Source organism: Corella eumyota, chromosome 7, assembly GCF_963082875.1.
Source record: "Corella eumyota chromosome 7, kaCorEumy4.1, whole genome shotgun sequence".
NCBI classification, from domain to species: domain Eukaryota; kingdom Metazoa; phylum Chordata; class Ascidiacea; order Phlebobranchia; family Corellidae; genus Corella; species Corella eumyota.
This window is the reverse complement of record NC_137496.1, coordinates 10,974,425-10,995,560: the sequence shown is the minus strand read 5'-3', so window position 1 is coordinate 10,995,560 and position 21,136 is coordinate 10,974,425. Positions and strand designations below refer to the sequence as shown.

At 33.9% G+C, this 21,136-nt stretch overlaps 6 protein-coding genes across 7 annotated transcripts; 5 read left to right on the top strand and 1 right to left on the bottom strand.

Moving 5' to 3' along the window:
* Positions 1–953: 953 nt before the first annotated feature.
* LOC145760346 (crystal protein-like) lies at positions 954–4,148 on the top strand. The gene is made up of 11 exons (XM_082574210.1): positions 954–1,154; positions 1,232–1,329; positions 1,435–1,537; positions 1,602–1,812; positions 1,872–2,002; positions 2,142–2,344; positions 2,498–2,762; positions 2,850–3,010; positions 3,214–3,372; positions 3,470–3,608; positions 3,816–4,148. The coding sequence occupies exons 1-11, from the start codon at positions 954–956 to the stop codon at positions 4,146–4,148; spliced, it is 2,004 nt and encodes a 667-aa protein (XP_082430336.1).
* Positions 4,149–4,582: 434 nt separating this feature from the next.
* LOC145760345 (crystal protein-like) lies at positions 4,583–7,973 on the top strand. The gene is made up of 12 exons (XM_082574209.1): positions 4,583–4,663; positions 4,728–4,825; positions 4,908–5,031; positions 5,136–5,346; positions 5,480–5,610; positions 5,892–6,094; positions 6,278–6,533; positions 6,643–6,803; positions 7,204–7,368; positions 7,507–7,635; positions 7,736–7,883; positions 7,962–7,973. The coding sequence occupies exons 1-12, from the start codon at positions 4,583–4,585 to the stop codon at positions 7,971–7,973; spliced, it is 1,719 nt and encodes a 572-aa protein (XP_082430335.1).
* A 246-nt stretch (positions 7,974–8,219) lies between these two features.
* Positions 8,220–11,508, top strand: LOC145759329 (para-nitrobenzyl esterase-like). The gene is made up of 11 exons (XM_082573133.1): positions 8,220–8,419; positions 8,506–8,603; positions 8,677–8,803; positions 8,906–9,116; positions 9,188–9,318; positions 9,381–9,583; positions 9,724–9,976; positions 10,218–10,369; positions 10,505–10,669; positions 10,777–10,912; positions 10,988–11,508. The coding sequence occupies exons 1-11, from the start codon at positions 8,333–8,335 to the stop codon at positions 11,228–11,230; spliced, it is 1,806 nt and encodes a 601-aa protein (XP_082429259.1). The 5' UTR covers positions 8,220–8,332; the 3' UTR covers positions 11,231–11,508.
* Positions 11,509–11,820: 312 nt separating this feature from the next.
* On the top strand, positions 11,821–14,761 carry LOC145760344 (cholinesterase-like). The gene is made up of 11 exons (XM_082574208.1): positions 11,821–12,012; positions 12,079–12,176; positions 12,424–12,535; positions 12,660–12,870; positions 12,939–13,069; positions 13,147–13,349; positions 13,435–13,696; positions 13,797–13,957; positions 14,021–14,182; positions 14,245–14,383; positions 14,453–14,761. Exons 1-11 carry the CDS (start codon positions 11,821–11,823, stop codon positions 14,759–14,761), a joined length of 1,980 nt encoding a protein of 659 aa, XP_082430334.1.
* A 37-nt stretch (positions 14,762–14,798) lies between these two features.
* LOC145759962 (uncharacterized) lies at positions 14,799–15,588 on the bottom strand. 2 transcript variants are annotated; one of them, XM_082573816.1, is made up of 3 exons: positions 15,496–15,588; positions 15,306–15,428; positions 14,799–15,121 (listed from the first exon to the last, which is right to left on the bottom strand). In XM_082573816.1, exons 1-3 carry the CDS (start codon positions 15,556–15,558, stop codon positions 14,924–14,926), a joined length of 384 nt encoding a protein of 127 aa, XP_082429942.1. In that variant the 5' UTR covers positions 15,559–15,588; the 3' UTR covers positions 14,799–14,923. The 2 variants fall into 2 exon arrangements, with proteins under 2 accessions (XP_082429942.1, XP_082429943.1); XM_082573817.1 differs by having other exon boundaries at positions 15,306–15,447; positions 15,496–15,583.
* A 283-nt stretch (positions 15,589–15,871) lies between these two features.
* Positions 15,872–21,071, top strand: LOC145760343 (glutamate receptor 1-like). Its single transcript, XM_082574207.1, is given in 8 exon segments — positions 15,872–15,888; positions 16,670–16,790; positions 17,108–17,266; positions 17,834–17,971; positions 18,250–18,478; positions 18,609–18,745; positions 19,028–19,298; positions 19,504–21,071. Coding segments are annotated over 8 exon segments (2,640 nt in total).
* The last annotated feature ends 65 nt before the right edge of the window (positions 21,072–21,136 follow it).

The window sequence follows — 21,136 nt, the reverse complement described above, 5'->3', positions numbered from 1 at the left end:
AAACATGACATGGTCTTGTTAAAAAGTCGTTTCTTTAAATTAAATTTTCATTTTGTTTAATAAAAAAATTATTCTTTACACACACTAAACAATATATAAAATACATACCTAAGTAAACAGTACTGGCACACATGAGATCGTGAGTTCAATCCCCACTGATCTTATGCTGTAGCGACCTTGAGTAAGGCGCTACAAACAGTTTGAGCTCTTGCTGAGCCAGCACTTAATCAGAAGCATATTTATTGGACAATTATAATCTATAAGATCCCAAACTGCCACAGGCAACTCGAGACTGGGTCGGAGTAACTAATGTAACTTTATGTTAAAGTCGCGCATTCGACTTTCTCCCACCGAGGATAAATACATATACTAACCAAAAAAAGTACGTATACATTTATTAGACAAGTTTTGGCACAGTTCATTTGGAAAGTTAAAACAATCAAATATTATTGATGTAACCTTGCTCATAAAAAAACGGAACACGGCAATAAAAAGTTAAAACAAACACCCAACTAATCAATCTAAGCTATTAAGTAGAACTTTACGATTTGTTTATCAAAACTTTTTTCCAAGCTTACGTCAAACTTGTTAGTTAAACAAACAATTAACATCATAATTTTTTAACAATAAACAAAAATTTAATCGTTTTACGATTTATAGGCGAAGTCGATGCACGCCAATCTCTTACAAAATTACCTAAACAAAAAACAAAAGAATTTTTAGTACTTTTTTCGTGCCAAGGTACTGGGTACTTTCACTTAAATGTGTCCTTGATTAATTTAATGTTCATTTAGCAGAAACATTTACTCAGTAACATGTTAAAAAAAATTTTAAACAAGCATTTTGTTTTCTGTTTTACAGATAATTTAGGTCTTTAATCAGGTTTTTTATTTTAACACGAATTAATAAAATGTTTTTATTTTTTAGGTAAAATATTTGTTATAGGACCAAATATGAGACTTGGTATCAAAGTTGTTTTATTTTTGACTTTCTTTATTTCGTTTTGTTATGGAAATAATATTGCCGAGGACTTGGGTCATATTATTCGACATATGGTGGACAAAGATTATGATCTAGCTAGTGAGTTATCAGAAACAAAATATCTAGTACCTGAAACATTTGATGAAAGTTATGAAATACTCGGCCAAGCTCAAGTAAGAACTATTAAAAACTTTGCGTAAATTACTTTTCGCCTTAACAAATAGTTAATTTAAATTTTTTTTATTAAAAGGTTGAAACATTAAACGGGATTGTCTATGGGGCTACTTTGGCAGAAGCTCATGCATTTAACGGAATTCCTTACGGAGAAACAACAGGCGGGGAGAACAGGTTAGCTACAGTGACATAAAACTAAGTGTTGTGCGTATATCTACGAAACAAATACATGTTTTTTCATACCAAGTTAAACCAAGGTTTATTGTATGTTTTTAATAGGTATAAGCCACCAGTAGCAGTTGGTCAATACCCGCCCGAAGGTTTCAATGGGACGCAACTTAGTCGTATTCGTTGCGTACAACGTGGTACACCCGACGAAAACGTAAGTTTAACGCTTATTAGTTGTAGAAGTTAAAGGAAATTTATATAGAAAATATTTTTTACAGGAAGTGGAAGATTGTCTAGTCCTTAACGTTCACGTCCCCACTGCAGTGAACTTGCTGGACTCTTCAACGCCTCCCAGTGACAGATTACCAGTACTGTTCTGGATACACGGTGGCGCATTTTCCGGTGGAGCAGGATCAAGCCGGATCTATGATGGACGGTTCTTATCTGAAAAAACTGGAGCAATTGTAGTGACCGTTAACTACAGATTAGGTAAGTTTCCGAGATTTACCATCAAGTTTATTAACTATAAAGCAACAATTCTTCGGCAGGTTCTCTTGGATTCTTGGTTTACTCAGACAATGATGAAACCATCAATGGCAACCAAGGACTAAAAGATCAACAACTTGCACTTACTTGGGTGCAACAAAACATCCACAAGTTTGGAGGAGACAAAGACAAGGTAAACAAAAGCTATGCTGACCTTGTTTTTCGTTTAATTACTTTCTATACGATTTCCACGAAATTTAATGTAGGTCATTAAGTTTTTTACGACTTCATAAAACTGAAGGTTACATTCAGTGTTGCCAAATATATTTCAGGTGACAATTTTTGGCAACAGCGCAGGAGCTCAATCCGTGATGTTCCATCTGTTATCTGATGCCAGTGCTCCAATGTTTAGACATGCATTACAACAAAGCAATCCAGCAATATTTAAATACCAAAGTCTTAACGAGGCAAAGGTTTACACTGAACGGTTATTAAATGCAACTGGTTGCTTGAACCAAGGAATTGCTTGTTTAAGGTAATATCTAATCTATTAATTGAAACTTACAGATTCTTCAAATCAGTTTTATAAACAAACCTAACCTTGCAACAGTTTTAAACAGTTTAACATTAACACTTTCTAAACAGTGCTATACTAAAGCAGTATTAAAACGAACGATATTTTCTGCAGAAACATCTCGTCTGATCAAATTGCAAATTTTGACCTTTTCATAGCTGTTGAAAGCATTCGACTTGACCGAGATATCTTTGGTGCAATTGAACCATTCAGACCTGTAATAGATGGAGTTGAGTACAAAGATGACCCGTTAAAGATGTTTCAACAAGGGGCTTGGCAAACTAACAAAACATTAATTCTTGGTTCGAATAGAGATGAAGTTATTCACCTTCCAGAACTGATTCCTGACAACATACCAGTTCCCAAGCAAATTTTTACAGTAAGTTATATACTTAAAATTAATTTAAGAGATTGGAATTGAGTATAATTCTATAGCTACTAAATGTAACTTTTTTTAAATGAATAGAGAGTCCTTCAAGCGTTGTACGGTGATGTATTAGGCCAACAAATATCTGACTTTTACGTAGAATTACATGGGAACCCGGGCAGGTTATTTAATTACAAATACGTTCTTGGCGATGTTGCTGGAGACAGTTATTTTGTTTGTCCAACAAGGACATTAGCAAGGTATTTAAAACTGATTTAAATAAGAGTAAAAAAGTAAAAAAACAAGAATTTTTTTAAAACACACTAAATAACAAGTATTAAGAGCGAATAATGTGGCATCGATGCGGCTCAAACTCAGAACCTTTTTGCTCAAAATCCAATTTTATGACCTATATACCACCCTTCTGAACTAGGGTGACTTTAACGTGCACATAACGTTATAGGTTAGCATCGCAGACAGCATCATCTAGCGACAGTGTTTATTTGTATTCGTTCGCACAAGGAATGAACGGGCCGACTTGTAGTGGGGATCCTAACGTATGTGGTTATGCTTACCACGGAGCGGAAGTGATGTACGTATTTCGAACCTCGCAGTTTACAGAGTAAGTAAGAATAAGCTTTCTACATGAAAAAGACTTAAAAATTTCATAGCAATTTGGCCATTTTTTAAAATATTTATTTTTACAAACTTATGTTTAGTTATGAGTTCACACCAGCAGACCAGCAGTCGTCTGACCAACTCAGTTATTTCTGGGGAAACTTCGCCCATTCGGGTGACCCTAATTCTGGTGACGTCACTGATGTTGCTTCAGATAACTACCCTGATTGGCCAGCTTATGTAAGTGTAAATAAAATAGAATTTCTAAAGGAAAATATACATAGCACTGCTTTAAACTTGTTTTTTGATCGTACTTATTTAGGTTTTTATTAAATACAAGTCTTATTTTATTGATATTGGTTTATTTCAACATTTAAACAAGTCCTTTTCATCGCGAAAGTCGTTTTAGTTTTACTTTTTTTAAATATTTTATTTTTGCAATTTCAGAATGGGAACTTATGGAGAAATTTTAAAATAGATTCCCCGTCCGGTTTAATAGAGAACAATTACAAGAAAGAAGAGTGCGATTTTTGGGACAGCACCGGATATTTCGTCGACTTGACGTCATCAACCACGATGGCTAATCCAGTGGTGACGTCATCAGTTGAACAGTCGACGACACCCAGTACCACGACGACACCCAGTACCACGACGACACAAAAAGAAACAACAACACAACCATCGAATGTGATAACAACCACTACGTCAGATGGAAATAAAATTAAGATTTTAACAAATTTAGGTTTCGTTGCCTTTATCACCTTTGCTCTATTAATTTAACATTTTTTGACCATTTTTAAACATAGTTCATATGTACATAACAACATCTTCGTAACCTAATTCAGTTAAATTTTCTCCCAATATTCGTTTAAAATGACTTTGTAATTTTCACGCTAAAATAAAAGAAATTTTAGGCAATGTTAAATATTGAACTACTAGCGTTACCATTATTGAGAAATTTCGTCAGAAGAACACACAAAAGATAAAATTAAAGTATGGTAAAGGTTATAACATTATCTTTAAGCAAAAGGTTATGACTAAAATAAAAATTGACAGATTTTGCTTTATCTTTGTTAAGCCAATATTTGATCACCAACGTTAAGGTAAATATTCCATCATCAACAAATAGGTTATTAATAACCGTACTGGTATATAAGCTAACTAAAAAACACAGAATAAACTTTAACTTTGTCTGGGAATTTGAATTCTGAATAATGAAAGCAATCAGTTTAGTAGTGATTTTATCTATTTGTTGCTTGCAATTTATTCGTGTAAGGTCGCAAAACCAATCAAAGGTATACCATTTAAAAAATATATGCTGGTTTAAGATGTTAAATTTTAAACTTGTAATGTATTTAGGTTGAAACAGAACAAGGAATATTAACTGGAGTAAGATTTAACGAAGCACATGCGTTTTATGGAGTTCCTTATGGCAGTGATGTAAGCGGGCAAAACAGGTAAAAAAATCAAAGAATGTGCTCTAAATCTAAAATAATGATGTTGTTATCGTAATTTAAACCACCTTGAATTTTTTTCTAGGTTTAAATATCCTTCTCCTGCTAAGAATTACACCAATTCAGAGTTGGATGTGTCTGTGAATAATTACATATCTTGCTATCAATCTGAGAGTTATTGTTTAGAGGAAATATGTGATAACATCACGGTAATAAAAGGTTTAGCAATTAAGGCTTCGTTGGGGAAAAAAACGCTGGTAACACTTCGCCTTTTTAAACTTAATGTAACGTCGATATTCGTTTTATTTTAAAGTATACAGAAGAATGCCTCGTGTTAAACATTTATGTCCCAACCAGTGTCAATTTAACCAACTCTTCTGCACCACCTAGCGAGCGTTTACCAGTAATGTTTTGGATACATGGTGGCTCCTTTCTGACAGGAGCAGGATCATACCCGAGATTCGACGGGAGATATTTAAGCGAAGTAACAAACACGGTTGTAGTATCTATCAACTACAGAGTAGGTTAGTCTTTGTTAATAAATGTCTTTTGAAACTTGCTTGTGTAAACCGGGATCATAGCTAGTTAAAAAAAACTAAAACTAGACAAGCTATTGTATTGTGAAAAGTGGTTTTCAACATTTAACATTTTTTCTAGGTTCTCTTGGATTTTTGGTTTATTCAGATAATGATGAAACCATCAATGGCAACCAAGGATTCAAAGATCAACAACTTGCACTTAGTTGGGTACAACAAAACATCCACAAGTTTGGAGGCGACAAAGACAAGGTACATGCATAACTAACTGTAGTAAACATTACTTTATACCAACACCTTCAGATACAGTTCAAAAAAGAAGCTTAACGCAGATGTGACCAATTTAAATCAAAATCAATCAATTACAAATTTAACAAAATATATTAACAATTTTTTGTGACCTAAGTAAACACTACTTAGCCTTTCTCTTACTAAAAAAGCTTACTTTTATATATTTCAACTAGTAAAGAAACTAAGACATAAACACGATAAATATAAAGTAACATGCCTAATAATCTTTTTACAAAATCAAGGTTATAATATTTGGCAATAGTGCTGGAGCCCAATCAGTGATGTTACATCTAGTGTCAGATGCGAGTGCTCTAATGTTCAGCAAAGCAATACAACAAAGCAATCCGGTTGGAATTAAAATGAATACCCCTGAGCAAGCGAGAATTGACACAGCACTTTTTCTAAATTTTACAGACTGTGTTCAAGGAGGGATCGCATGTCTTAGGTTTGTAAATTTACAGCCATTGTAAATTGTTGTACAAAACTTGGGTTCGTTTTATAAAATGCTGTTAGACTAAGCCATGGTTATCCAAATGTAAGTACAGTGATATTCTTTCTCGAAACCACAAAATTTTAAAACCCGAAAAAAATTAACAAATATTTATGTTTTACAAACACACGAATTTAGAGCAAAAGATGTGACTGAACTTGATCTCAGTGGAGCCCAAATGATGGTTGCATCAATATTACAAATGAACCCAGATGGGCTTTACGAGCCTTATCGACCTGTGATAGATGGAATTGAATTTAAAGATCAGCCAATCACATTGTTTCAACAAGGTCGTTGGCATAGTGACAAACACGTGATCGTGGGAACGAATACAGAGGAAATAGTTACTTACCCTAATCCAGATAACCCACCAATTAATGAAACTCAATTTCGGGTAAATACTTTAAACTTTTACCAAAAACAATTTTGGCATACTTATAGAGTCTTAATTTTACATTTAATGACATGTAAATTTAACAATATCAACTTTTTTGCTTTTTTAGCAATTACAAGTTATCGCTTTCGGACCTGTTATTGGCAGCTCCGTGGCGGATTTCTATTTAAATACGGTGGGAAATCCAGCTGATGAAACAAATTTAAGATACTTAAACGACCAAGTAACCTCAGATTCGCTTTTCGTGTGTGGATCAAGAATACTGACAAGGTGAAATTAAATTGTAGTGAAGTCAAACGTTATACACTTAAACAAACAAAGTGTGCTGTAGAAGTAAGAACACTTGCTACACCACCATGAAGTCGTGGGTTCAATCCCCACTGCTCTCATGCTGTAGCGCCTTGGGTAAGGCCCCATAAATGGTATGAACTCCTGCTGAGCCAGCACTTGATCAGCAGCATATTTACCGCGCAATTATATATAAATAAAAAAAAAGGCAATTAGAGACTGGGTTAGAGTAACTGATGTTACTCTATGTTTAGGTCGCGCATTCGACCTTCCTACATCGAGGATAAAGAATCTTGAACAGCAATGAATACATTAGTTTAAGCATATTTATAAACAAGATAGTAACTCAATAAGTAAACCGCCAATACTTTTATTCAAACAGGTTTGCATCTGAAACAGCACAAAACCCTGATTCGGTCTTTTTATACTCCCTAGCACTAGGACCTAATGGTCCAACATGTAACCTAACTTGGACTAATACAGAATGTGGGCATGCCTTTCATACCGCAGAGAACATTTACGTTATGAGAACAACACCACTAATAAGGTAATAATATACTTGAAGTGTCAAATTCAATAACACTCTTCTTATGGCAGAAGGTAAGGCGGGTAAACCCACTACTTTACTAAGTAACCTATAGTTAAACTTTTGAAAACTATAATGATTAATTTTGTGTACTGACAGCTATAATGCAAACGAAAATGACGACAATGTTGCCGATCAATTCAGTTATTTCTGGGGAAACTTCGCTTACTCTGGTGACCCTAATTCTGGTGACGTCACTAATATTAATTCAGAAAACTTTTCTGATTGGCCAGTTTATGTAAGTTATCAAATAGAAACAAAATAACTCAAAAAATGTTTATTTAAATATTTCAATTGTAAATTAAAAATTTTTATAGGTTAATTCGAGTTGGAAAAATATTTTGTTTGATTCTCCGAACCCGACAGTCGAACAAAACTACAGAAAAGAAATCTGCGACTTCTGGGACACCACCGGGTATTACGTAGAAGTGACGTCAGAGACAACAGCGCCACCAGTAACCACAACTAGTGGAAGTGTAAAAGTTTCTCAAATGTCATTCGGGGCGTTGTCAATTTTTTGTTTGTCGACAATTTTTATTCAACTGTTATTTTAGACCAAAATGTAACAAATTTTAATGCAGTTTAATCACTAGTAGCAATTATAACAATGTTAATAATGTAATACAAATTGTAGATTTACGTAATAAACCAATCTGAAAAAATAAATTAACTTTTTTTCTTGGTCTCGTGGTCGGAATTTAAACAACTCCTTATAAAGCATGTGGTATAATAGAACATACATCATAAATTTTCCCCAGAGATTAATAACATGATATCTTCAATTCATTGTTAAACCGCTTGTTTAACTTAGAACCACAAGTGTAAAGAAAAGTTGCTAAGCCAGCAAATAATTTTAAAGTGATTGCAAATATCTTTATTTGCGAAAGGTTTTTAGTAAGCAGGTATAATCTATTATCATCTAACAATGGAAAAAAGTATATTTATAAAAGTTGTACTTTTATGTTGTATCAACAACATCTGCTTTGGATTGGCTGTGGTTAACTCTCCAAAGGTTTGTAAGCATTGGTATAGTTCTCAAACAATATATATTATGGACTTTAAAACAAATTATTATTAATAAGTTTCTGATGAATTTAGGTTAAAACTGAACAAGGAATATTAACTGGAGTAACATTTAACGAAGCACATGCGTTTTATGGAGTTCCTTATGGCAGTGATGTAAGCGGGCAAAACAGGTTAAAACACATGCTTATAAGATATTTTTAGCAGAAAATACAAGTTAATAAATTATGTGTTTGTAATATTTAGGTTTACAGAAGCGTCCCCTGCTCAAAAGTACGACAACGGAGAACTGAATGTTTCAAACACTTCAAATATATATTGCCCTCAGCGGTTGTATAACTGTTCCTTTGGGTTTTGCGACGACGATATAATAGTAAGAACAAAAGCTTACAAATTTTTCTTTATCTTATGTAAACATTGGTAGGTAAGCATAGGCTAATGCTTGTGTAAATAAGGTTTTATAAAAATTTTACAGCAAACTGAAGAATGTCTCGTGTTAAACGTTCATGTTCCAACCAATGTTGATTTAAGCAACTCTTCTGCACCACCTAGCGAGCTGTTGCCGATTTTGTTTTGGATTCATGGTGGCGGGTTTAGGACCGTGTCCGCTAATTTGCCTTTATTTGATGGAAGGTATCTCAGTAATTCAACAAATGCAATAGTCGTTGCAATCAACTGCAGATTAAGTGAGGACCAATCATTGTTGCATCCAACCTTAAATTATTAGGAAAACATTGCTAAATATTGTTAACTTTAGGTTCTCTGGGTTTTCTGGTTTACTCAGATGAAAATGAAACCATCAATGGCAACCAAGGATTTAAAGATCAACAACTTGCACTTAGTTGGGTACAACAAAACATCCACAAGTTTGGAGGCGACAAAGACAAGGTTAGATCACTTAACTATACATTTATTACAATCCATTATGTAACTCACTTATTACTACACAGATAACCATATTTGGAGAGAGCTCTGGTGCACAATCTGTAATATTCCATACCGTTTCAAATGTAAGCAGACCTTTGTACAAGAACGCCATTCAACAAAGTAACGGATTATTTTACCAATATACAACGTTAGAGGAAGCAAAGAGAACAACAGCAAAGTTGCTGAATTTTACGGGTTGCAATGGGCAAGGCATTCAGTGCTTACGGTAAGTATACAGTGCTAGTTAATATTTAGATAAAAAGGCCAATGTTAGTTGCAATATTGGCAATGTAAAACTACTGCAAATTATAATATTTTATACTGCCTTGCTGCAATAACTTATAATATTTTACAATTTGTTCTTAGATCAAAAACCTTTAAAGAACTAGTTGACGCAGGCTACCTTATCTCAGAAGAAGCTGAAGTTAACCATGACTGGTTTAACATTGTCGAACCATTCCGACCAGTTGTTGATGGAATCGAATTTACAGACCAGCCTTTAAAACTGTTTCAACAGGGACTGTGGAATGACAACAAGGGTATGATCATTGGTACAACTACTGAAGAGTACACCGGAAAAATTGATGGAATAGAAGTACTAACCGAAAATCTGTTTCGAGTAAGACTTATGAAACTAACTTGTATGTCAAATTTATATGCCTACAGAATAAATAAAACTAACATTTGAGGTACATGAGTAAACTATTACAGGCAATTATTAGTTGAGAGTTGCAATCATATTATAACAATTAAATTGCCGACTGTAAACGGGCTATTAGCTAGTGTCTATTAAAGTACAGGCAACATTTCGAAGTATATCACAAGAATACATATTAAAATACTAACTTTTCTTTTTATAGAGTCTAAACGAAGATTTGTACGGTGTTGAACTGGGTAAAACGATTTCAGATTACTATATTAATGAAGCAGGAAGTTTAACCGATTATACAGATGTCTGGAACCAAGCGCTAACCGATGGAAGATACATTTGTCCAAGTAGAGCCTTGGCAAGGTTGGTAATTAAACTTTTTCCAAAGGAATAATAGTAGATTAAAAATGACAGCACACTTTGCTTTTATATAAAGTTATCTGTTGGACTTTCAGCTAATGCAACATTTATTAAATACATTTTTTGTTTTATTCGAAGATTTGCATCGGACACAACACAAGATGGTGCCAAAGTGTTCCTTTATTCATTTGCACACGCTCCTAACGGTACAACTTGTCCTTTGGCGTATCCAGAAGAATTATGTGGACATTCTTTTCATGCTGCTGAGCTGCCTTTCGTATTTGCATCAGAAGAATTAGGAGTGTAAGTGATGATGTATTTACAATACTTGTTATTCTATCAAGCATATACTGAATGTTTACAGCTTCAGTTGAGTTTTAATTTTTGGCAATAAAGGTTATACTTTTCAGGTACCGGTTTTCACCTGAAGATTACAATGTTGCCAATCAATTTAGTTATTTTTGGGGTAACTTCGCTCACTCTGGAGATCCTAATTTCGGTGATGTTAACGTAGCAGCAAAAAACTTTCCTGAATGGCCAGTTTATGTAAGTTAAAATGATTAATATATTTCAAAATGTCGAAAAATAAACTTAGATTTTGATTATCTTCGTAATTAACAGAATCGGTCAACTTCAAAAAATATTTTGATCGATTATTGGAGTCCAACGGTGGAAGAAAACTACCGAGAGGAGGCGTGTGATTTTTGGGACACCACCGGGTATTACGTAGAAGTGACGTCACCTACCACTACGTCACCTACCACTACGTCACCAATACCAACAACAAGTGGAAATGTGAAAATGTATCAAATGTCGATTTGGGCGTTGTTACTTTTAAGTTTGTCAATATTAGCAATGCTTTAGACTTGACAATCAATTGTCTGATGATAACGTTCAAATTAAAACAGTTATTTTTAATTAAATTTGTTAAACCAGATAATATATTACGCAAAACATAAAAATAATTTAAAAAATTTTGTACAATATTGTCCAACAATTAAGCTTATCAACACACAGAAATGTAGTCATGTGCGTTTGTAATATATCACTTTGTTTGCAGTTTAACATAACCTTGTTTGCAAGGCCATTAAACAAAAATATTTCTGCTAAAATCTGACAGTTTTATTTTTTTGTTGCTTTTATAAATATTGACTTAAGTATTGATATAAATAACATTAAAATATAATAAAACAAGACAACGGTGTTTTAAAGTTCTACAGTAGGTTTTACTATTTTGGGGGTAAACTTAATCTAACGTAAACAGCACTTTATTTTAGTTTTGCCTACATTGCAAATTTTTGTTGTCTTAACATATAGGCAAATATTTGCTAAGATAAAGTATTGCAAAAAAAAACCGTGGATAGAATAAAGCCAGTAAGATATTTCATTAGATGTTTGTGCAATTAAAGTTAAAGTTTGTTTAAACAGTCGAAACAACGTTGGGTAAGGTAAAAATGTTAAAATATTTTTTGGTAAGCGTTTTAACTGTATCGTTCATCCAAATTCAAAATGGCTCAGCAAATGAGATAGCAAAAGGAATTGTAGAAGCTTTAAAGCATATTAGCGATGAAAAATTTAAAATTGATGACTCTGTTTCAAAGCCGTTGGAACCAAACAACGTTAGAAGTCAAACAGAACCACCAAAGGTAAAACATATCTACATGTTGGTAATAGTTATAGCATATTAAACCTGAACAATACATTCAACATAGGTTAAAACTGAACAAGGATTGTTAACTGGAGTAACATTTACCGAAGCACATGGATTTTATGGTGTCCCTTATGGAGAAGAAGTAAGCGGGGAAAACAGGTAAGAATAGAAAGTAGGCTACAGTTAGTCTTAAATCTAAAATATATACTTCGTACAATATTTTTTTGTAGTTCTCGAGCAAACAAAAATTAAAACAAAAACTTTATTTTTAGGCACGTAAACATTAACCCAAACACAAATTTCTTAAGCAAGAGTAAAAACCAAATTCTTTAACTAACCTAAAAAATTCTTAAAAATATTTTGCGACAACAAATGAAAACAATAAACCAGAACTTTCTATGTCCAGGTTTAAAATTGCAAAACCTGCATCCAACTACAATAATAGCGAATTAGATGTGGGAACAAATAACTTTATAGCATGTATGCAATATAACCAATGCAACGGCTGCGCCATTAAAGTAAGTACACAACCTTTTTAACTCAGTCTAACAAATTAAAAACAAATATTAAAGATATTCTATAGCAAAAAAGCTAAACAAGGTTTAAAATTTATGTGTTAAAAGTCAGTAATTTCTTTGGTAGTTTGTAGAAGAATGCCTCGTGTTAAACATTCATGTTCCAATCAATGTTGATTTAACCAACTCTACAGCACCACCCAGCGAGCGTTTACCAGTAATGTTTTGGATCCATGGTGGCGGGTTTAATATAGGAGCGGGATCTTTTAATATTTACGATGGAAGATATTTAAGCAACGTCACAAACACCATCGTAGTTTCAGTCAATTATAGATTAGGTAAGTTACAATATAACAAGAGCGTTATAGTCTATTTACAGTGTTTAATAAAAGCCTATGCTTTTTAGCCTCTCTTGGATTTTTGGTTTACTCCGATGAGAATGAAACTATTAAAGGGAACCAAGCACTTAAAGATCAACAACTTGCACTTGAGTGGGTGCACCAAAACATTCACAAATTTGGAGGCGACAAAAACAAGGTTTGTTATAATAAGATGTAGCATCAATGACAAGTATGCTTTTTGAACAAGAAACTATAAGAATATTTATATACTAGGTAACGTTGTTTGGGCAAAGTGCGGGGGCACAATCAGTTATGTTCCATCTATTATCCAACGTTAGCGAGCCTCTGTTTAACAATGCGATCGTGCAAAGCAATCCTGCTGCATTTAAATACCCAGATATTGAAGAAGCTAAAGAAGTTACAGATAGATTTATGGAAGCTTTGAACTGTACAGAGAAAGGAATCACGTGCTTAAGGTTTGTGGTGTAAAATCTCTAAGAAACTGTTAAAGATTAATTCTTAAAAACAACTTTATATATATATATTAAAATACTTGTTTAGAAATGTCGACTCTGAAAAGTTAAACATCGCAAGATTCGTAATGTCAGTGCAAGCTCTTCAAGACTATGATATCTTTGGCGTAGTTGAACCATTCAGACCTGTAATCGATGGTGTTGAATATACTGATGATCCAATCAAGTTGTTCCAACAGGGTCGTTGGCATAGCAACAAGGATGTGATCATGGGAGCAACCTCCGAGGAGATGATTTTTGTTCCAGCTTATATTCCTAACGCCGTCAGAGTAAATGAAGACCAGTTCAGGGTAAAAAAATAGTTTTTTTGGTAATACTTAAAATTTGAAATAACATAAAAGACTTTAACATTCATTGCAAGTTACAAACAAATACAACTTATTTTTTCAGAAACTTAACTCAGTAGTTTTCGGCAAAGTGGTTGGGGACAAGGCTACTGATTTCTATGTTGAAAAAGCAGGTAATCCAGGAAAGCTGTTTGATTATAAATACGTACTCGGTGAAGAAATGGGGGATAGTTTATTTGTATGCCCATCCAGAACCATGGCAAGGTATAAAAATGAGTTTTAATTAAAGTCAAAAACACATTTAATATTTTTTTGTATAAACTACAGATTTGCTTCAGATACAGCACAAAACAGTGACGTTTATTTTTACACATACGCACATGGACCTAACGACACAACTTGTACCTCCACATGGGTAGAAGAAGCTTGTGGACATGCATTTCACTCGGCCGAGAACATCCCCGTATTTCGAACTGATCCTTTAGTAGCGTAAGTTCAAAAACATACTAAGGCAAGAAAGTGTTTTTTATAAGATTGGTTTAAATTTTTAGCTACGATTTTGACGAAGAAGATTGGAATGTTGCCGACCAACTTAGTTATTTCTGGGGTAACTTTGCTCACTCTGGAAACCCTAATTCTGGTGACGTCACTGATGTTACTTTAGAAAACTTCTCTGATTGGCCAGTTTATGTAAGTAGAGCAGAACCTTTACATTAAACGTACTACTGGCTTACATCAATAATTGTGTTTCTAAAACAGGTTAGCCCTGAGCCTTGGTCTCATATAACAATCGACTATCCAGCTCCATCTACCGGTGATCAGTTAATCGAAGAAGTTTGTAATTTTTGGGACAGCACCGGTTTCTTTTTAAACGATATAACCCCACCTGAGCCAACTACGTCATCGGTGGAAACCACTGCGTCATCAGAAGCAAACACCACGTCACAATCAGAACCGACGACCGTGGGAGCAGTTGAAACAACGACAACTGGTGGTGGAAATAATTTAAATGTTTCACTACTTGTCAATGTTATGTTAATGCTGCTTTCTCTAGTTATATCTTATTAAATATTAATTCAAATGATGCGTTGTGTGGGGGTAAAAATGTAATCAAATAAAAAATCTGGCAATGTTAACATAATTATGTACAAAAAGCTTTTAAACTAGATTCAACAAAGTTTATAAATTAGACCTAAAATGTTGATAAAGAGCTTGTAATAAATCTTAAGTTTACAGCCCTCTAAATTGCCTAATTTCTTCATCATGCCCCAAATGGTAGAAAGCAGGGTTAGTGTTAAAAGGTTGTCGCTCGAAATAAACATTATACAAAACCCTGTCAGTCTCAGATTCGATGACGTCACGAGAGTAATTAAGTTCGCCAGAAGTTAAGTTGGCGTTCGGGTGAGGATGTTGTTCTAATGACGCGTTCTTCAATTATATTAAAACAAAAAACAGAATATTTGACCAAATCCAAATAAAAACAAAGTTTAAAAAAAATACCCCAAAAATAAAAACAGCTAGTATGCTTATGTTACTCTTTATGCAGGCATACAGTAGTTTGATCACAGAATGATTTATAAATGTCACAAAAACAATTTTTAAATGGAATTACCAGTCGTTTTGCGCAGCTAAGAATATTGGCTTGTAAATCTACAAACCAAGTATCAAAAGGTTCGCGTTTTTCCATCTTATGGACGCCAACCAGGGTCCATTCTTCTGGGTGTACAACGCCTGACTGAAGACAACAAAGATAACTGACCCTTTTGTAAAATGCAAGTAGTTGTTCGTTAAGATAAACTTACCTTAAATGATATAGGGCCATTGCCAATAGAACTAAAAGAAGCTATGCTGTGTCGTCTATTCATTATCAAGTACTTTTAGGCCTTATCTTAAACTAAATAAGAAGTATATCAATTTATTATGCCCAATTTTTATCTAATAAGGCAAGTTTAACTACACATTGAAAATAGAAGTGGTTTGAAGCTGCTATTTGCTACTTGCTATCCACAAAATAAACTCCTAAAAGATATATTTTTCTTTTAAATTAGGATAGCAAGAATTGAAGGTTGCTGACCTTACCTAAAGCACGCGAAGACTATCTTGTATTGTCAATGTGAACATAACAATAAAACATCGCATGTGGCGGTTTGAAACAATAGAACATAATCCAAATAAACAATGATACTTAATACAGAGTAAATAGGAGTAAAATACCAGACAAAAAACAAACCACGTAAAATGGTTCAACTAACATAATTGGCAGAGATCACAGCCTTTAATTTTCACAATAAAATAAATTATAAGAAAGAATTTTTTCCGAAAAAAAAAACCGCCATTTTTTAATTAATTTTTCTGTTTGTGAAACGCCATTTTTGTAAAACCTTGCCAGGCCGTTAATTACGTCATAAGTAAAAATAATGTGTAATAATCGAACCAATATGACATTTAAAACTGATGACAATGTCACCAAAACAAGATGGGTGTTGACTGTTTGCAAATTTTACACACAGAATAAATAATTTTTTTTGTTTTATAAAAAACAATGTTGCTTTTGGGATTTTTTCTAAGCATTTTAATATACGAGAGTAGCTTAAAACCTGCGCAAGCAAGTGTAAATTGTAACTGCCAAGACGCTGCATGTGTTGTTAATATAGCAGTAATTGCAAATGCAGACCAGCAAAGTGAAATCAACTCAGAAGTTGATTTAATAAACGAACGGGCCGAAGCAGACGGAATATGGAAAATAAACAGAAAGTATATAACCCTTTCAACTTACAATTTTATCTTATATATTACAAACTGTATTTTAGGCTAACTGTATTTTAAGCTTTTTAAAGGTAAGCCTTAAGCCTACAACATAGGCCAACACATTAAAAAAAATTTGATTTTAAAACAGTTTATATAAATTAAGTTATCTCATCACTATAATATCTATAAGTGACGATAATTACTAAAAACTGTTATTTTTCTGTCTAGTTTTTATGATATTAGCACTTTTGCTGAAGACAAAACAAAATGGAAGTTAACGAAACTAGTAAGCGAGTTTACAGATGTCAACGTTCTGATTGGTCCAATCAAAAGTGACGACATACAATCGGTAAGTTAAGACCGCTCCAAATATTTTACTACTCAAGTTTAAAACAGGTTTATACACAAATTTCAATCTTAAAAACCTAAGTAACATTAACAAACCTATAATAAACATACTTATTAACTGTTAAGTTAATACACAATTATTTAAAACACATTTAATAGCCCTATCATGCAAACTTATACACAAATATCCATAGTCCTAAGCCACATTAGTAAAAAATTTAAATTTTACACAATAATATTATGCCTAAAATTTCAGTTACACTCTATAGCTATCTACATACCTACACTTTTATATACACAAATATATTATAACCTAAGACACACTGTTTTCAACTTAATTATTTTTAGTTACACCCTATAGCTGTATATAAAGACTGGGTCCATATTGCCCCATACACAAGTGAACAATCATTAAGCAAACAACTGAAATATCCAAACCTTATCCGTATGTTACCTTCAGATAACTTTCAGACAGAGGTAAGCTTCTTTTTTCTTTAAATCTTTGTCTTTTTGTTGTCGAAAATGTTTTAAATCCAATTTTTCCTGTTTTATTGAAATTTTAAAGATCTTTTTCTTATCTGAAAAAATTTTTGTTAGTCTAATTCTTAAAAATTGAATAAATATTATAACTTGCATAAAATATATTTCTAAAAAGTAGATTATAGTTCATTTAATACGCAAAACTAGCACTTTTTAAACTGTTTATAACTAAGTTTATGCTATGTAGCTTGCCAAGTTTTTGTAATGCATTATAAAAGCTATTATATAGAGAAACAGTTAGGCTTTATTTTGGACAAAATTTAGGCACAAAAAGCTAAAGGCAAAAAGGGCGTTTCGTTTTAGCTACGAATTTCGTCTTTATTTTTGGAAGACCTTGCATTTCTTACGTTTTATACCACATTTATTGCATTAACGCATATATTTGTATAGAACACAAAATTAATAAACATTAAATTTATTTTATAGAATTTCACATTTAAATTACTGAATTGTGAAATAAACAAACCAAAAGAATCAAATTTTTTGCATTTTGTTAATTTTTAGGCAATTGTATCTCTACTTGGATATTACAGACATACAGAAATATCTATAATGGGAATGGACGAAAGTTATGGACGGGCAGTCATCGATTTATTATCGTTAAAAATTAGATGGAAAATTCTAGTAGCTAAATTTTTCAAGGTAACGGATTTCAACAATACGTAATTTTTTATCTAAATACGGAAACTTTTACATACATTTATATATAATAAAGCTTAGTAGACGATATATATAAATATGTCCAATTTATAGGTCTTCAAAATAAATAAAACTGCCATTTGTGGTGCATGGGTAAATTACCACAGGCAAATATTAGTTACGAGTTGTGACCATATTACAACAATTAAAATCACGAATGTAAGACCAGATTTTATAAATGTATAAATTTTAACTCTATCTTATTTACAAATTAACCTAAGGACCATTTGGAGCGTCAACAAATCCGGGAAATTTTGAACGAAATCCACCAGTACGATTCTCATGCTATTATACTAAGTGCAAATATAACATGTGGTCATACAGTGTTGGAGGAAGCTTATAAGATTAACATGACAGTAGTTAATGGATGGGAGTGGATTGTGATGGGGGGAATAACAGCACAGAATGTTAAACCTGCTGTAATTGAAGGCAAGGTGCAATATTTTGGAGGTAGATTTGGATAAAAACGCAATAATAGACTACCAAGCATTAAATTTGCCTAATACCCAAAAATTCTTTGTAAATCTGCTAAAACTAGTTAGTTTAAAAAATAAGTAAAACTTTAAACACTTATTTTTAGGTGTTATTGGTACTCGCCAATTCCACTACAACGATTTACAAAATCCACAATCAAGTAACGTTATTACTGAAAAATATAAGGACAGCTTGCTGGCGTTGGAGAAAGGGTTAAAAGAAGTTTGTAAAACCAGAAAAAATGTAAGAAAAGTTTTTTATATATTTATTTACCCTTAATGTAAAAAGGTCAACTTTGGAACCTAACTATAGAGTAGTTTCCGTTACCCTTACATAGATGCTACAGCATGAAGGCAGTGAGGATCGAACCCATGACCTTATGTAGTAAAATATATTTTTTTTGTGCTTTAAATAAGCTATGCCTTCGCAAATTAAATACTTGTTTAAAATCAACGTATACAATGATATATTATAACCTATAATTGTATCTACACATTGCACGAAAGTGCTTCTGTTTTCTTCCAGGGTATAACTACTTCTCAGCTACGAACTAGTATACTAACCACTCCCAGTGACAACCCGAACCTAGGTTTTAGTAGTTCAGGTTCGGTGAGTCCAGCAAGATACGATATCGTTCAATCCGTCCACACAAACTGGAGTATAATAGGAGAATGGGACTCGGACAATCAACTTAAAATGCAGGTGGTCGATGTGGCTGATGACGTCAAATTTCACGTCAGAGTGACGACAATCGTTGAATATCCGTTCGTGTATTACAATAAGAGTAAATTAGCAGGTATTTCAAGAAATTGCAATGTTTATTTTCCTTTTTCTATAAAGCTTGCATTTTTATTGGATAAGGCTGTGATATTGTTTAAGATATCCGTAAATGCTGGGCTCAAAGGCAAATAGTGTGGCATTGGTGCGACTCAAACCCAAAACCTTATGGCTTTCAGTGCAACGCCTTATCATTAGAATACTGGGTATTTTCTTTTCTGTAGGCTTTTGCATCGATTTACTGAATGAGCTAGCGGCCGCTGCCGGATTCGAATATTCGATTGAACTCGTCGCTGACGGGCAGTATGGAGGTTTTAACGAGGCTACTGGAAATTGGACAGGAATGATCGGAGAAACGAAACGCGGAGTTGCCGACCTAGCTGCTGGTCCAATCACAATTACTTCAGACCGATCAGGAGTTGTCAACTTTCTACCAAGTTTTATAAATCTTGGGTTAAAGTTTATTGTAAACAGAACTTTAGGTCTGGATGGAAAATACCACACTACTCAGTACAATGCTTACGCGTTCCTTTATCCTTATGCATGGAGTATGTATAAGGCGATAGGGTATGCTGTAGTTCTTATGAGTGTATTTCTGTGTTTTTTATCCAAAGTTAGTCCTTATGGTATGCGAGGACAGTTCTTCCTCAGCGACAAAGCGGACATTGCAAAAACAATTCCGCGACATTCATCCGCCAATTTAAAAGAAACTAGATCCAGCAAAAGACTCCGCGAGGAGCGGAAAGACGCGGAGAACGGAATGAGTCTAAACAACGCATTTTATTTCGTGTGGGCGGCTTTATTTTGGCAATCACCAGAAAGAGTACCACGGTCAATTTCAGCACGAGTTGTCACTATAGGATGGTATATGGCAGCCGTAGCGTTCGTAGCTTCATACACTGCTAACATGGTTGCAGTGGTTGCCCAAAATTTTATTCCAATCACCCTTGGATCTATATCAGATCTTCTACTTCAAAATCAAATCGCGTTTGGGACAGTTGAAAACAGCGCGGTTGAGACTCAACTTCGATCGTCGGGAGTTGAGTTAGCAGCGAAGCTATATAACGCTATATCTGATACTTCAAATCCAAAGGACTTTTTTGTGGCTAACGTAAGCGAGGGAATGGATTTAGTTCGGACACAGAAATTTGCGTTGCTATGGGACTCAATAGCCTTGGACTCGATCGTTGTACAGTCAGGCTGTAAGTTAAAGACTGTGTCAGTCGGGTTTGGTGAGATCGTATTTGCATTCGCAATGACGCAGCATTCTCCTCACTATCACCAGCTAGCAAGACACGCTCTTAATCTTAAAGATATGGGAGTTTTAAAAAGGTTAAAGGACAAATACTTCGGAGAACTAGACCAATGCGAGCATCTTAATCACATGTTAGGTCATGGTGGCGACTCTTCAGTGAAACGACTTCGTTTTACCGACCTCGCTGGGGTGTTCTATTTCGTTGCTATGGCGATGGGAATAGGTGTAGTTATACTGATAGCTGAGTGGATAGTAGTTGTTTTTGCGGACGTTAAAAAGTCGGATCCGACAGCTCCGCAAACTTTAAAGGAATCCTTCATCCGTCGAAAGAACCGTTTAGTCCAAGATGTTATCAACAATTGGTTTCCGTTCCATGAGGTAATGGAAAGATGGATAACTTTAACTCTTCCAGCTCAGGACTCAGCGGAGAATATTGTTCTAAAACGTACGAAGGGCGACCTTAGTGGTGAAAAAAGTGGGCTTAACATTTTGTTGCGTAGCAACGTCTCCGAAAGTGCTTTAAGTAAACCCCCATAAAATTTTATGGTTAAATATTTTTTATTTTATAGCTATGTTTATTTTTGTTTTTGTTGCTATTAAAT